This window comes from Panthera onca, chromosome B1 (genome assembly GCF_046562875.1).
Source record: "Panthera onca isolate mPanOnc1 chromosome B1, mPanOnc1 haplotype 2, whole genome shotgun sequence".
NCBI classification, from domain to species: Eukaryota; Metazoa; Chordata; class Mammalia; order Carnivora; family Felidae; genus Panthera; species Panthera onca.
This window is the reverse complement of record NC_138342.1, coordinates 64,163,025-64,179,711: the sequence shown is the minus strand read 5'-3', so window position 1 is coordinate 64,179,711 and position 16,687 is coordinate 64,163,025. Positions and strand designations below refer to the sequence as shown.

Below are 16,687 nucleotides of genomic sequence, written 5' to 3'. Positions count from 1 at the left end.
AGTGTGGAGGTTCCTCAAAAAAATAAAAATAGAACTACCCTCTGACCCACCAATTGCACTACTCGGAGTCTATACAAACGATACAAAAATGCTGATTTCAAGGGGCATATGCACCCCAATGTTTATAGCAATGCTATCAACAATAGTCAAATTATGGGGCACCTGGGTGGCTCAGTCAGTTAAGTGTCTGACTCTTGATTTGATTTTATCTCAGGTCATGATCTCACAGTTCATGAGATCAAGCCCTGCATTAGGCCCAGGGCTGACAATGCAACACCTGCTTAGGATTCTCTCCTTCCTCTCTCTCTGCCCTTCCCCCACCTTGTGCACTCTCACTCTCTCTAAAGATAAATTAAAAAACATTTTTAAAAAAAGGGATTAATATATTTAAGATACTCAAGAAAAGATGAAGCACCTGGGTGGCTCAGTCAGTTAAGCTTCTGACTTCAGCTCAGGTCATGATCTCATGGTTCATGGATTTGAGCCATGCATCAGGCTCTGTACTGACAGCTCAGAGCCCGGATCCTGCTTCAGATTCAGTGTCTCCCTCTCTCTGCCCCTCCCCCTCTCACACTCTGTCTCTCTGTCTCTCTCTCAAAAATAAATAAACAAAAAATATTTTTTTAAAAAAAGATACTCAAGGAAAGAACATGTAAGTAAGTTAAGGACATTATATACACAAAACTAACCTTTATATAGGAAGGACTCAGACAAACTCTTATTAATACACAGAAACTCTGAGAATATTGTTCCCACAAGTCTTTTCCAATTTTAGTATATGTGCTGCCGAAGCGAGCACACCACAAGTCTTTTCCAATGAATTTCATTAAGAACAAGTAGCAGACAACTAAAATGACCAGAACATTAACATAAGGACTCACTGTATTAACTAAATGTAGAAAGAAATGCAGGTTAAAGAGAGATTGGAATAAATATACTATATTATATATAACATACATACACATAATATATAATATATACTATATATAACATGTATATTATATAATAGTATATAACATATATTACATATTGTATATAATGGCTGTATGATCTGATAGTGTAGATATAGCTACAATTACAAAAGCAAAAAGGAAGGGAAGCAAGAATGGACATAGGAAATGCAAAAAAATAACTTGTCAGTCATCATAATTGGTGGTGGTAATCAGTATTATAATCTGATATTGTGTGTATAATGCAGCATAAAACAAGCAATTATGTGATGTTCTAATTCAATCAGATTAGAGGATTGCCTAAGCATTCTTAATAACCAGAGTTTTCAGTGAAAACCCTGTACTGCTGAACTGTTAATTGGAAATATCAGTATGAACTCGTATGGTCTCTAATCTTTAATATAAATATTTCAATGAGTATATCTACCACCCAGATTATTGTCTTGAAATACTATTTCCCATTAAAAAATACCAGGGCTGTATTAGATTCCTAGGGCAGCTGTAACAAATTACCACAAATTCTGTGGTTTAAAACAGCAGAAATTTATTCTCTCATAGTTCTAGAAGCCAGAAGCCGGAAATCAAAGTGTCAGCAGGACCACATTTCCTGTGAAAGCTCTAGGGGAGAATTATTCCTTGTCTCCTCCAAACTTCTGGTGCCTTCAGATTTTCCTTCGCTTCTGACAGTGTAACCCCAATCTCCACCTCTGTCTTCACACGGACTCTTGTGTACGTCTGTCTCACTCTCTTCTATCTCTTACAGAGAAACATATCATTGGACTTGGGGCCTCAATCCAAAATGACCTCCTCTTGAGTCCTTTAATTTAATTGCATCTGCAAAGACCATTTTTTCAACTAAGGCCACATTCACAGGTTCCAGAAGGATGTATGTTTTGGGGGTCCACCACTCACCCCACTAGAGTCTGCCCCCTAAAATTCATGTCTATCCAGCATACAAAATACATGCACTCCACAACAACAGTCCCAAGTCTCAACCAATTACAGCATCAACTCTAAAATCTTATCTAAATATCATCGGTCCACTAATCCCAAATCACATTAAAATTAGGTATGAATGAGACTGTGGGTGTGATCCATCCTGAGACAAAATTCCTCTCCATCTGTAGTTCTTTGAAACTAGAAAACAAATTATCTGCTTCCAAAATACAGTGGTGGGACAGGTACAAGAAAGGCATTCCCCCTGCAAAAGAGAGCTATTGGAAGGAATAAGGAGGTCACCAGTCCCAAGCAAGTTCCAAATCCAGGAGGACGAATTCCTTTAGATTTCAAGGCCTGAACGTAATCCTCTATAGCCCAATGCTCTGCCTCTGAGCCTGTGATGGGGCCTTTCCAGCCTCTGTGCCACTGGGGCTCTGCCCGTGGAGACATTCTTTTTCTCAAAGGGTAACACATGTTTGCAGCCAAGTAACTCTATCAGCCAATTTTCTGCCTGTAGAATCTTGAAAGACCAACATCCTTCCCTCATTTTGTCTCTCTCTGTCCCCTTCAGTCCAAGCTGTCAGTGTTTTTGCTAATGCTACACTTTCAAAAACCTTGTGGTCCACCTACGTATGTCATGGAGGTCTACTCCATTAGACAAGAGAGGGTCTCCACATATCTTTCCTGGATCATTTCATCTCTCTTCCTGGCTCCTGATGAATAAATCTGTAAGTCACAAGCCTAATTTTTTAGAGCAAAAGGTTTCCCAGCTACATCCTTCACCCTTTCTCTAGAGCATGCTTTTCCAACAATGAACTTCATAATTTTAGCATCCTTTTTGATCTGGATAGTGTGAGAACTCCCAAATCATCAGGGGCTTGAATCTTTTTACTTAACAGTTCCTTCCTCCCATTCATCTCTTCACTGATTCACATTTTAAGCAGCAAGGAGAAACCAGGCTACTCTTCTAACATTTTACATGCCTTCCTCTGGACCTCTGTCTTTACATGATCTTCTGTGCCTGCATGTCTAAAATCTTCCTCTTCTTTGTCTTATAAGGATACCTACCAGTTATTGAATTTAAGGTCCATCCTAAATCTAGGAAGATCTAGAGATCTTAAACTTAATTATATTTGTGAAGACCCTATTTCCATATAGTCACATTCAGAGGTACCAGAATTTAGGACTTGAATACACCTTTTGAAAGCTATTCATTGAGGGCTTTGGGGAGAAGTGATTGATTATAAATTCTAAATCTGGAGCAGTAAATTCACATGATGATCCAGGACCAGAAAGAAAGAGCCATTAAAGACTACTGAGGTCATGTCATCAGAACTTAGGAGCCAGTTTGACGAGGTTCCCACTGACCAAAAATTTAAAAATTTCAGCTTGAATGAAGAAATGAACAATGAATTGGAAATGATCAAATATCTTTGAACTCATGAGTTCAAAGTAATTTTTTCAGTTGAATTGGTCCTTGTGAAGATGACAGGGAACCAGCTTGCTCTCTTGAGACTTAGGTAAATAAAGAATCAATTATCTTGTTTTCCCTATTTGAACTATACCACTAGGTAACCAAACAGTAGATGAGGAGTATCTCCTTATGAAAATCATTCCAGTTAACATATGGAAACAAAATGACAAAAGTTTATTATCACTATTTTGCAACCACCATGAATTAATGGATCTAGGCACATCACTGGTTGGTAACATCAAGGAAGAACAAAAACCAGACATTATGTGTCTCCACATGAAAGAACACTTTACCACCTATAGTCTTGCCAAAAGGATCAAACAGGAATGTGATCAAACCTCTGGATCCCACTACCAATTTGCAGAAAATACAGAGGACAGAGTAACATATGGAACTGTATCATGATTCTAGCAGAATATAGACTATGAGAAACTTTATGAGTTCTTTCACAGATAAGTTGTAAGCAATGAAAGGAATGGAAGAAAATCTATACATTTAAAAAAGGACTTAAAAAGATAGATCAAGTTTAAAAAAAAAATGGGCAGACAAACTACCATGTCAAGGGATACACACTTGGATTAAAAAAAAATCATGGGGCACCTGGGTGGCTCAGTCGGTTAAGTGGCCGACTTCGGTTCAGGTCATGATCTCACGGTCCGTGAGTTCGAGCCCCACGTCGGGCTCTGTGCTGACAGCTCAGAGCCTGGAGCCTGTTTCAGATTCTGTGTCTCCCTCTCTCTGATCCTCCCCCGTTCATGCTCTGTCTCTCCCTGTCTCAAAAATAAATAAACGTTAAAAAAACATTAAAAAAAAATCAAACAACACTAGGGGGTAACTTTTGACTTTTGTAATTAATAGTCAGGGTATTCATTACTTTTAGAGGAAGGTTAAAGACTGTGAGTGGTATGAGGTACATGAAGGGGATACTGGTGTGGCTGGCAAAGTCCATTTTGTTGTGGTTTATTTGTTTATTCTTGTATTTTCATTTTAAAATTAAGAGGTGTTTAAAAAAAAAACAGCGTCCATTGAGTTTAGCATTACTGGCAGAAGAAGCTTCAATAGAACCTTAGAACAAAAGTTAGATTGCAGTGAGATAAGAAAGGAAAATTAGAAACAGGAACAATAAATGAAGACTCCTGTGTCTAGAAGTGTGACTGAGAATGGAAGGAGAGACAGCTATCTATAGGTTTAGAATGACATAGGGCAAAGAGAGAGGTTTTCTCTCTTTGCTTGTTTGCTTTAAAATGAATGAGATTTGAACATGTTTATGCAGCAAAAGGAGAAAAAATATAGAGAGGCGAATGTTGGAGATACATCTGAGAGAAGAGTAATTGACAGAGCAAAATCCATAAAGATACTAAAGGGAATATGATACAAAAAATAGGTAGCAGGTTGACCTTACGTAGGAGGCTGAAAGTGGTCATTTCTACTGAGACAATGGAAAGGAAACAAAGAATTTGTGGTGAGCTTAGAGATGGAGTGCTAACAGCAGAAAGGTGAGGAAGTTCCCACTCTCTGTTCTCTATTTTCTCTGTGAAATAGGAAGAAGGTTATCTGCTGATGCAGGTGGCAGGTGGGGAGCATAAGGTATTCAGTGAATGTTGAAAATAGCCAAAGTAGGTTGGAAGTTCCCTAGAGACTGCAAGCTGAATTTGTAGTGACACCAATCCATGCCATTTTGTCATTTTCTTCAGAAACTCAAGCAAAGGATTAAAGAGGGTATAGTTAAATTGATGAACTCTTTGTTGTTCATATTTCTTCAGACCAGCCTAATGAGGTAGGGGAGTTGGCATCACTGGTGAGGAACTGGTTAAAGTGATGGGGAAGGACAACAAGGGGGGTATTGATAAAATGGGGCTGGGGAGGAAAAAACTCTGATGCTTAAGATGCTGAGCGAAAGAGGATATGGGATGAAAAACAGATTTATGAGAAAAGGTAATGAGTTCACTTTTATTATTTCAGGTTTTCTATATCCAGTTCTATATGTGAACCCAGATGCCCGAAAGGGATATCTGGCCTGAAACTGCAGATTTGAGAGGCGTCAGCTTAAAGATAGTAGCTGAAGCCATGAAAATACACAGAATAAAAATAGAATATTAAAAAAAAAACTGAACAAAGAATCCTGAAAAACACTCTGGCTTAAAGATCAGGTAGAGAAATAGCAGGTATCAAAGGTCCCTGGCATGGACAAGCCAGAAAGGTCAGGAAAAAAATCCAGGTGAGGGATGTCCCAAAAGTCCAGAAAAGAGAGTTTAAGGTGAAGGAGTGGTCAAAATATCAATGCTGCTGAGATATGCAAAAGACGTCTTATTCACCTTTGTTTTCTTGGTGTCTAGGAAAATGTGTGGCATATAGTTGGAACTCGTTAAGTGTAAATTTCCATGTTGTGTCCATATCAATACCTGCAAGTCTCACTCCAACACTGTTACAGTTGTAAAATGCAAAAAGGGTATACAGGAAGGAAGGAAGGAGGAAAGGTAAGGAAAAAATATCTCACTCACCCAAATGCTCCGTGCAGGTCCCATATCTCTCCATCCCAGCTCACTAAAACTCATCCTATAAAACAAGGCATATCCCAAGTTCTCCCAAACTGCATATGCCTGTAAAGTACAGATTGACTCACTGACACAGTAAAAATTCAAAGTTTCCTTGCTCTTGGGCCCATGTGAGAATGTAGAGCTTCCAGATCCTTGAGAACACTCTCGCCACCCTCCCCCCCCCCCCCCCACACACACACACAAGTGTCTTTAAAATGCAAGATGCGTCTCACAGGTGCTCATGATGGGGCATTGCCATTTTCTCACTATCTCTTACTAGGTGGTTCAGTTCCCCAACCTGTCACTTCAGTGGCACCGAGTTCTCCTGCTACATGATGCTCTTGATCCCTCCAGGTGCTGGAGACCCCACCAGATGTTATTCCTCTACCAGACCGCTTAATTCTCTGTCAAGCACCATGACTAAACAGCCAGATCCCTCAACGTGCCAAAATTCCATGGCTATCTATGCAGAACTGTGACTTCTCCCTTTTGTGTTATCATGTTAGATATGCCCCAAAGCAATGTTGCTCCTGCTTCCATGGTCTTACAGACATCAGTGAAAAAGCTCTCTCAAGTTTCATAACTGGGGTTTTTTAAGTGCTTGATATCAAAGAGTGCTTATTTAAAAATTAAACCAGATTAATGAATTAGAAAAAACTGAAATGGGTTATAAATTATTTAAGCCAGTATAGAAGTCATTTTGCAACAGGTTTCATGGGTACATTGTTGACAGTCAAAGCAGCTACCATTCTTAGTTCTTCACTCTAGTGTCCCATTATTACCATAACTCAGATTCTTTCTCAATCTCTGATCATCTCTGAGCATCTTTCTACTTCTGTTTTCAAATACCAGGCTATAGACTTCCTTCCCACATGTCCAGGTCAAATTCCCAAAAACAAACTAATTGGACAAGCTAATTACCATTGCTTTTGTATGGACATTTGTGTCAGGACACCTCATGGATCACTTATCCACCTTTGGGTCAGCAGTAACCACAAGTTAGTGTCATGTGATACCAGCAAGAATACATGCAGAAGGAGCTTCCCAGAAGGGGTCAATGGGAGTGACAGGCATTCTCAGACATGAACTTCCTCCATTAGGAAATAAGCATTCCTGCACATAGTAAGCTTCAATAAAGATAATGTACTGGGCACACAGTTAGCTCTCAAACATTAATTTTAGCTCCATGGCTGAAAGAATGCCTTTGCATGACATTAAGGCCATTTAGGATATACTTAATTTATCTTTCCAGTTTTACCTACCAATATACCTTCACTTGAACTCAAATAATGGCCAACATTTGTTGGGTGCTAACAATATGCCTGGCACTTTTCTGTTACATGGATTCACTCATTTAATCCTCACAACATAAAGTACTGCTATTATCCCTATTTTACCAATAAGGAAACTGAGACACAAAGATGTTAAGTACTTACACAAGGGCACATAGCTAGTAAATGGCTGAACAAGAATTCAAATCCAGGTAGAGCTTCAAAGCTCCAAACTTAATCACTAAGCCACACTGTTTCCCAAACACCAGCTAATATTACTAACATAATAATAATAAATAAATATTAGAAATCACAAGTGATTATTGTATGCCAAATAATAGGCTAAGGATGCTACATATAGGAATGCAAAACTGTTCTGCCCTGTTGCTGTTAAAAAAAATAATAAAATAAAGAAACAAAAAAAAAAAAAAAAAGAAAGGAAAATCATTTGCATCATAATTCACTGCCAGAAACAAAGAAAGCTGTAACTTTTCCTCTAAGCACTGTATTAGCTGCACCCCAAGTTTGGCTCTGTTCCATCTTTATCATTCAGTTCAGTAGATTTCCTCATTTCCACTGTAATTTCTTCATCAAACCCATGAAATACTTACAAGTGTTTTGTTCCATTTCAGACATTTGGGAATTTTTAGTTTTCTTGTTTATTTCTACTGCAATTCTATTGTGGTCAGAAAACATACCCTGAATGGTTTCAGTGTTCTGAACGTGCTAGGGGTTTCTTTATGGCTTAGTGTAATGCTCGATTTTGGTAAATGTTCCCTGTGCATCATCTTTCCTCTATTTTCAGCTACTTAAACTTCCAGAGTCCCTTCTAATGCTATGTGTGAGATTCTAGGCATAAAGTAAACGGAGCAGAGTTAGCTCTTGTTCTTATTTTTCTTCCAATGGACACTTTTCTTTTCCCCTTGAAGAAAACACCACCTGTATTCGCCTGCACAGTTCTGCGCTCTTCTCACCGATGAGTACAGACTCAGCCGCCTCCGTCCCGCGAGCCTGAAGCTGCCAGAACGACCGGCTCCGAGCCGCCAGCCCAGGAGCACATCCTTCCTCGCGTCGCACCAACCCAGGCCCATCCAGCCCCGCCCTAAAGAAGGCGAGGGGCGGGGCCCGCCGCGGCGCGCTGACGTCAGAGAAGGCTGCGACGCCGCCCGGTCAGCAGCGGCGCTGACGGCGGTGGCCGGTCAGAGCTCTGAGCGGGGCCTGGGCAGCGGCGGGGCCGTAGGACCTCGCGCTGCGTTCGCGGGCTCCGGGGCGGGGGCGGCGGCGGCGAAGCCCCCTCCCCGGGGAGGCGGGGCCTGGGCGAGCTCCCCAGCCGGGGAGCGGCGGCGGCTGGGAAGGATGCATCAGAAGCTGCTGAAGAGCGCTCATTACATCGAGCTGGGCAGCTACCAGTACTGGCCAGTCCTGGTGCCCCGCGGCATCCGTCTCTACACCTACGAACAGATCCCCGTGTCCCTCAAGGACAACCCGTACATCACCGACGGCTACCGGGCCTACCTGCCCTCCAGGCTGTGTATCAAAAGGTACAGTCTGGCCGCCTCCGCGGGGCGCGCCTGGGGGGCGCGCCGGCAGCCCCTCCTCCCCACCTACACCCTTTTTTGTCTGGGGTCCCTGCTGTTTTCCCTGCTTTTCTCCTTGCCTATCATTTCCTAGCTGCCCCATCCCTTTCATTCCTTTTTGCCACCTCTCCCGTCTCGTTATCTTTCCTCCTCCCCCGCCCGGGTGCCAGATCCACGGAATAATGACAGTTAACAATGTTTATAATTACCCCTATAGCAATTTTTCCTATGGCGCTTTGCATTTTACAGAGGGCTTCTAGATCCTTCATCCCATTTGGTGCTTATTAGAATCGACCCCACTGACGATGCCCAAGTGATACTTGCCCCTGTGTATACCTAAGCTTTATTTTTAGAGCAGCCCTGTGGAAACTCAGATGCTTTGGGCCAAATAAAATGCCTAACATGATATATAATAGGAAATTATAATAATATAATAGAAAACAAGTTCACATTGCCATATGCAATGTATGGGTATATATATGTATATGTATATGTATATACATATATAGAGAGAGAGAGAGAGAAACCCAATTCATTCATTGAGCAGATACTATGGAGCCCCTCCTAGGTGCCAGGTACTATATACTAAGTCAAGCAGAGAACAGCAGACAAGGCCCTTGTTCTTCTCACGAAACTAAGGTTTGGTCTGAGTGACACGCATTAAAGAGGTAATAACTCTATTGCATAATAACCAGTGTGAAAAACGCTGTGTAGTAAAAGTGCTGTAGCAAAGAGAGCCTATAACGGGCACCACCCTCCACTAGAGCCCTAGAAGCATTTCTAAGAAAGGACTTTCTTCATCATCTAAACCTTTAAAACTATGAGTCCCTTGAAAGCCTGGGTTTTAAAAAACAAAACTGAAAAACCAGTGTTCTAGTTCTTAAAATAGCAGAATAACTTTGTGTTAAAACTTTGTGTTAGGTATATACTTATAGAACTCCACTTTAAGAGAATTAAGGTACAGGGGCGCCTGGGGGGCTCAGTAGGTTACCATCCAGACTCTTGATTTCAGCTCAGGTCATGATCTCAAGGTTCATGAGTTTGAGCCCCACATCAGGCTCTGCTCTGACAGCTCGGAGTGTGCTTGGGATTCTCTCTCTCTCCTTTTCTCTCCCCACCCCCGACCCCGCCTCTCCCCTGCTCTCTCTCTCTCTCTCAAAATAAACATTTTTAAACATAAGAGAATTAAGGTGCAGATATTGGTTAGCTCTAGGATACCGTGGTGACAAACCCCAATGCTGGAATGTAGGCTGTTAAGTTGCTCAAGAAGCAACCACGCATCTGATTATTCGTCTTCTTTTGAGCATAGTCTTTCCTCAGTTTTTTCTGTCCTGTCTTGAAAGTGTTTTGGACTCACAGTCACAAAGTGACATTTCTGCCCATCCCTACTTCAGTGGATGGCCCACGAGCCTTCACAGTTTGAATCCTAAGTACTATACCCCCCCCCCGACCCCCACTGTCTCCTTTGCATAAATTTATTACACAAGAAATCAGAGCTAGGCCCTGCTATGGATGTGGAGTCCACAAGAACAGAGCAGGTAGCGAATTGCCATTAAGTGTTTTATACCCACGTAGCAATAGTCCTCTGCATTCTGATGTTAGTGTCCAAATCTCATGGATTGAGAAACGAAATACATACAGTGCTTTAATGTTGGGTTGTTGAGTCAAAAAGACTTGGTTATCCAGGTCTGCCACTTAACCATTGTGGGACCTTGAACAAAGGTTAACCTCTCTGAGCCTTATTTTCCCCTCTTGTAAAAATGAGGGTAATCACAATGTGTGCTCCAAAAAATATCAAGGATTAAATGAGATTATGTATATAAAATGCTACACAGGGTGTGGCACCTAACAAGCCCTCGGTAAATGGTGACTCACTTGTTATCGTTGTGATTATTGATTTTGAAGGTGAACAAAGTATGGGTAACTTCTCACAGCATAAGAGTAGATTCTCTACGGGGAATATTTTTCCAAGTGCTCGTCCCACCAGCTTGGTCTTTTCCAGGTTCAGCTTCTGCCCTCTCTTCTTCTGGCTGTCAGGAGTGACCAGAACAGATTTTGGATGGAAGGAGAGGTTTTGTATGTCACAGCTGTTCTGCCAACACTGTTAGTTGGAAGGAGCATGCCAAAGCTTGTGGCTCTCAGTTCAGTTAATCAGGGTATACTGGGTTTCACTAAGTGAAAAGTTTTGAGGCAACAGGCAGAACAGAGTATTGATCGTCAAAACAGTTGTATAGTTAGAGGTGTTCCTTCACATTCCTGCGTCCTTACCCCCCTGCCCCAATATAAGTGGTCTTGATACTTGACGCTTGTACAGGGTAAAGCCTGAAATTCATAACAAGATTCACTTTATTCTTGATAATCAATTGATAGTGTGAGACCCTGTTATGTTTATGATGCGGGAAAATGAGAACCATGGTGATTCTTACCAATTCAGTACATTGGAGTATATACGTTAATGCTTATTTATAAGGATTCTGAACCAGTAAACGTCAAAGATCTTAGTTTAAACAAAAAGATTTGATTTTGCAAGAGAACTGCAAGAGAATTTTAATCATTAGGCATGATGTCACCTTCTATTGATGAGTTCTATTCACAGCTGGGGAAGCAGTTCACAAAATGGAGGAGCTGGAAGTGACTTGCTCATGATCACAGAGCTAATTTGTTGCTGAGGGTGAGGATGCAGGAGCAGTGACCCTTGTGACTCGTGGTTGGCGTGGTGCACTTTACACCAGCCTGTGCTGTCAAGACTACTTAAACTCAAAGCAGTTAGGCATTTAGTGAGCAAATAGTACTGATATTAAAAGTAACCGATTGTTCCTAAAAGAGGAGAAACTCATGCCACCTGTGAACTAGTTTGGTTTCAAACAGCCACTGCAAAATTGTTCCAGCATACCTATCTTTTTTTTTTTTTTTTTTTAACGTTCATTTATTTATTTTGAGAGAGAGGAAGGGAGAGAGCACAGGTGTGTGCAGGCAAGCCGGGGAGGAGCAGAGAGGGAGAATCCCAAGCAGGCTCTGCACTGTTAGCATAGAGCCCAGCATGGGGCTCCATCTCACAAATCGTGAGATCATGACCTGAGCCAAAATCAAACATCAGACGCTCAACCGACTGAGCCAGCCAGGCACTACCCCTGACATGCCTGTCTTAAAGGACATTTCCAGTGGTACAGTTTGTATTTATTCTGCTTCTCTTGAGTCTGTTTAATTTTGCATTTACATTTGATGTGTACTAAAAAGGTACTTTAAGTTTGTGCCTGACCTTATACTTGGCAGGCTTTCAGATACCTGCTTTTAAACATGTAAGTATGTAGCTAACATCCAGATTTAATCTGCACATGCATTTCTATGGACATTTAGCATCTAATCTGAGCAAGGCACTATGCTTGGGACAGTGGTGTCATAAAGAAGGATGGTGCCAGCCATCAGGGAGTTGATAGGCTGGAGGACAAGAAGGAATTTATACATAAATAACTCATATGAGGAGGGAAATGGTAAATATGACAATAGGGTGAGCACCAAAAGAGCTCTAAAATGTCAGGATTGGTGGAGACATGGATGAACTTAAAAATTTAATTAGGGGCGCCTGGGTGGCTCAGTCGGTTAAGCATCCGACTTCGGCTCAGGTCATGATCTCACAGTCTGTGGGTTCAAGCCCCACATCGGGCTCTGTGCTGACAGCTCAGAGCCTGGAGCCTGCTTCCGATTCTGTGTCTCCCTCTCTCTCTGTCCCTCCCCTGCTCATGCTCTATCTCTCTCTGTCACAAAAATAAATAAAAACATTAAAAAAAAATTAAAAAAAAAAAAATAAATAAAATAAAATAAAATAAAATAAAATAAAAATTTAATTAAACAGGGGTGCCTGGGTGGCTCAGTCAGTGAAATGTCTGACTTCAGCTCAAATCATGATTTCACAGTTCATGAATTGAAGCCTGGCGTCAGGCTCCGTGCTAACAGCTCAGAGCCTGGAGTCTGCTTAGGATTGTGTGTCTCCTTCTCTCTCTACCCCTCCCCTGCTCACACTCTGTCTCTTTCAAAAAATAAACATTAAAAAAATGTTTTTAATATCCTTTTAAAGATTAATTGAGCAGAGTGAGATGTTGTATTTAAAAGGCAAATATGAGGGTAAGGGCTTAAAGCAACAAGTGTTGGATAACTGCCCCCCAAAACTGTCCCTAATCTTTTAGATGCTGACAGTGAACAAGCCAGTATAAATCTGAGATGCATTTTTGTTTGTTTTCCAGTTTGTTTATTTTATCTAATGAGACGGTAAATATCTGGAGTCATTTGCTGGGTTTCTTTCTCTTCTTTACACTGGGAATATATGACATGACATCAGTGTTACCTTCGGCAAGTGCATCCAGAGAAGATTTTGTAATTTGTTCTATTTGTCTTTTCTGCTTCCAGGTAAGTCATTTCACAAACACTATTATTGGTAAAGAGAACTTTAGTCAGACAAGCTTGGGCAAGTGATCTTACTTCACGCCCACCACTTGCTTTACAGAGTCCCAACATAGCATATAGGTTAGTTTATTTGTTTTTATAATATAAGCACCAAAAATGTTTTTATGGGAGTATATTTGGACTTTACTGTTAGAGTATACTTGAAATCCAACAGACTTTAAAGACTGAGAAAGTTTCTTTCCTTTTCTTTCCCTTTTTAGACATTTCTGTTGTAAGATTAAGGTAAGGATAAAAAAAAATATAAGGATAGGAACCTCTGTAGTCTTATTTTCTGGCAGAGATAGAACACTAGTTACTGCTTAAAACTTGTTTGAGAAGTGTTCCCCGTCTTTTTCCTATTTATAGGTCTGAGATTTTGCATTTGCTTCCTTACTGTCTTAATTTTAACGTCTGGTTTTGCTGTTGCTTTAATGTTCATTTCCTTTGGTCTTTTTATGCTTGCCTGGTTTCAGATTCTTTTAGTTTCTCCTCCTCTCTACCTGTTGTATTTGTTAGTTCCCTAGCACTTACATTTTTCTTCAAGGATCTGTAAAATTCCTTTAACAGTTACATGTAATAGTTTTAAAAGCAAATAATCCTAAAGAAGAAGTCAAGTGTGGACCAAAATCCTGCTGACATTTTTTAAATTAAATAAAATGCAGAGAGTACAGAAAAACAAAAAAATTAAAAGAGAAAGCTATCATCTCCATTCTTCCAAACAGAGGCCAGCACTCCCTGCAGTTAATCTGTGGCTGCTGTTTGAAAGGTGTATCTGTAAGCCAGCTGCACAGATATTGCACAATGTGTTGTTTAACTTCAGACCTTCATCATTCAACTCAAGTTAAAACTTGGGAGTTAAATGACCAAAAACACATTGGGAACATCTCCCCTCCCCTTTTTTTCCTAATTCTAGTTTCTGGAATAATTTTAAATTTCTTTAAGGGAAAGAATACCTGTATTTTTATGTTATTATTATTTGAAATTTATTGTTTCTTTAAGTATTTTTTACAGTATACTCCTTCTCAGGTTTGATTTTTGTCCTGATGGCAGCCTAAACATCTCTTAGAATCCATTTCTGGTTTGAAAATGAAAATGAATCAATTTCTTTACAGTTAAATTTTTAGATGTATTTTACAGACTAAGATGCCCTTAATAACCATTAATAAGCAGAACTGGTTTATACTCTACTGTTAATTATATGGATAGTATCTACTTTGAGAATCCCACATGTTTTTCTCAGCCCCCAGCTCTTCCCTTTATTCCTTCACCATCTAGCCAGAACTGATGTTAATTCAGGGAAAGCATATTAATTTTTATATTGGCTTAAGAAAACAATGCATTGCAGACTGAAAAGCTGAAATAATTACAACTGCCAACGAAAAAGCACCCAAAATGTTACAGTGACTTGCCCAGGGTTACTGAGCAGGACAGTTAAATCCTGTTCTAGCTACTAGTGCAATGATCTTTCTGGACAAGATGCTAATGACAGCTGAAGACAGCACATCTTCCCTACTGAAAACTACCATTTCTGTTATTTTATTTTTATGAAATTAAATTTATAACTTGCTTGCTCAATTTTTCTAAATTCTTAGAGTGAGCAGGCAATATGGTAAATCACAAGGATTGATTTACATGTAATTGAAAAAAAATTTTTTTAACATTCATTTATTTTTGAGAGAGCATGAGCCGGGGAGGGGCAGAGAGAGAAGGAGACACAGAATCTGAAGCAGGCTCCAGGCTCTGAGCTGTCAGCACAGAGCCCGATGTAGGGCTCGAACCCACGAACTATGAGATCATGACCTGAGTCGAAGTCAGATACTTAACCAACTGAGCCACCCAGTGCCCCAATTTACATGTAATTTTTAAAAGACATAACATTTTTTGCTCTTTCACTTGTACCATTTTATATGCTCAGTGTTTTCCTACCAACCAGATTATTAGAGTACATTCTGAATGTAGAATAGTAGAATGTAATTTCAAGGGCTTTGAACTTTCCTAGAGGTCTTTCTGTATGAGGGAAGAGTAGAATATAGGCATGCCTTTCCCTAGATTCATTTCATTTACATTCAGTTCCACAAATATTTTTTTGAATGCCTCCTATCTAGACCCAGGCACTAAGCTAGGCATCAGGAATACAGTGCTGAACAAAACCAACCTGTCATAAAAATCAAGTCACCTAGGTGGGAGGGCCGAAGGGAGTGAGGCAGGGCATTTAAGCAGAAAAAATAGTTTGTGTAAAGGCCCAGAAGCAAGAGATAGTTCAGCACTTTCTGGACTTGTAGGTGTTGACCTTTCTGGTTGGATCATAGGAGGATGGAGAAAGATGAGGCTGGAGAAGAAGAAGCCAGATCGAGAAGTATTTGGTTATCATGCCAAGGAGATTGATATAGGATGTCACACTCTGATTTTCTGTCTACTTTGATGGAGAAAGATATTCCACAGAAGGAAAGTTCCCAGAAAACTGAAACCATACTCCATTTGTCAGATAATTTTTCAGGCAGTTTTTTTTAAGGAACTCTAATAATAATACATTTCTTTTAAAACAGAACGTACTAAGTATAGGTTTACTTTTTAAAAACTCAGTGTTCTCTACTAACACTCTATATTCGACTTTCCTTTTGATAAGTGTAATTTTTCTCTTTATTTTCCTTTTCACAATGAAACTGGCTTTACTATTTCTTACTATTGCCATAAAATATATTCATGTAGGAGTTCAAACAAACAAAACAGTATATGGAAGAAAGTAAAAGCCATTTGAAATTCTGCTTTCCAGAGGTAACCACATTTGACATTTCGGTTAAGTTCCCCCAGACATTTGTGTATGAGCAATTGCCTCCCGCCTGCCTACCTACCTGTCTACCTAATTCTGAGCTATGATCATCTCTGCTTGCTGTTTTGTGTTACTCAGCATTGTGACGATGAGATCTTTCCTTGTCAATGAAAATATGTACCTTGGTATTCTCTGGATTTGCTGTGTTTAATCTCAAGGGTAATCTGAGAAAACAAATAACCAAGCTTCTTAGAATTATATTTAATTGGGTCAGTGAACTCCTGACTTGTGGCTTAGTAGCCAAAGCCACAGACTGATGAAGATTTTAGACTATGGATGAAGAAATGACATTGCGGCTAGGTACACTGTTTTAAATAATGGTATTGAGGCTGTGGTGCCTGATTAGGTTTGTTTAATGACCAGATTCTGGAGGTCATTAATGACCAGAATCTGGAGGATTCTGGAATAGCTACCTGACCATTTGTCTGCCTTAGCAGTTGCTTACAAAATATTTGTCAGTTTGACCTACTTCATATAATCTATCTGTGCCATTTTCTGTACCCCCACTGTCACTGGCTTAGGATAGGGTCTTGCCATTGCTCTCTAGGGCTACTCTTAAAACCTCCCATCTTAGCCTTTCTGTAAGACTGCACTTAAACTCTTCAGTAGTATCACACCTAGCCCATAATATTGATGTTAAAATTCTTTGATGTGTAGAACTTGTCATAA

At 40.2% G+C, this 16,687-nt stretch overlaps 1 protein-coding gene across 6 annotated transcripts in view; it reads left to right on the top strand.

The window, feature by feature from the left end:
- Window positions 1-8,326: 8,326 nt before the first annotated feature.
- PAQR3 (progestin and adipoQ receptor family member 3) overlaps window positions 8,327-16,687 on the top strand; it is a 27,845-nt gene continuing 19,484 nt past the window's right edge. For 3 of the 6 annotated variants that reach the window (XR_009616335.2, XR_009616334.2, XM_060654808.2), the window contains exons 1-2: window positions 8,327-8,712; window positions 12,990-13,152. Coding sequence is in view for 1 of the 6 variants with exons in the window: in XM_060654808.2 (XP_060510791.1) it covers window positions 8,528-8,712; window positions 12,990-13,152 (348 nt within the window). In the remaining 5 variants the exon portion in view is untranslated. The remainder of the gene's footprint in view (window positions 8,713-12,989; window positions 13,153-16,687) is intronic. The other 3 variants (XR_009616333.3, XR_009616331.3, XR_009616330.3) reach the window with 1 other exon arrangement.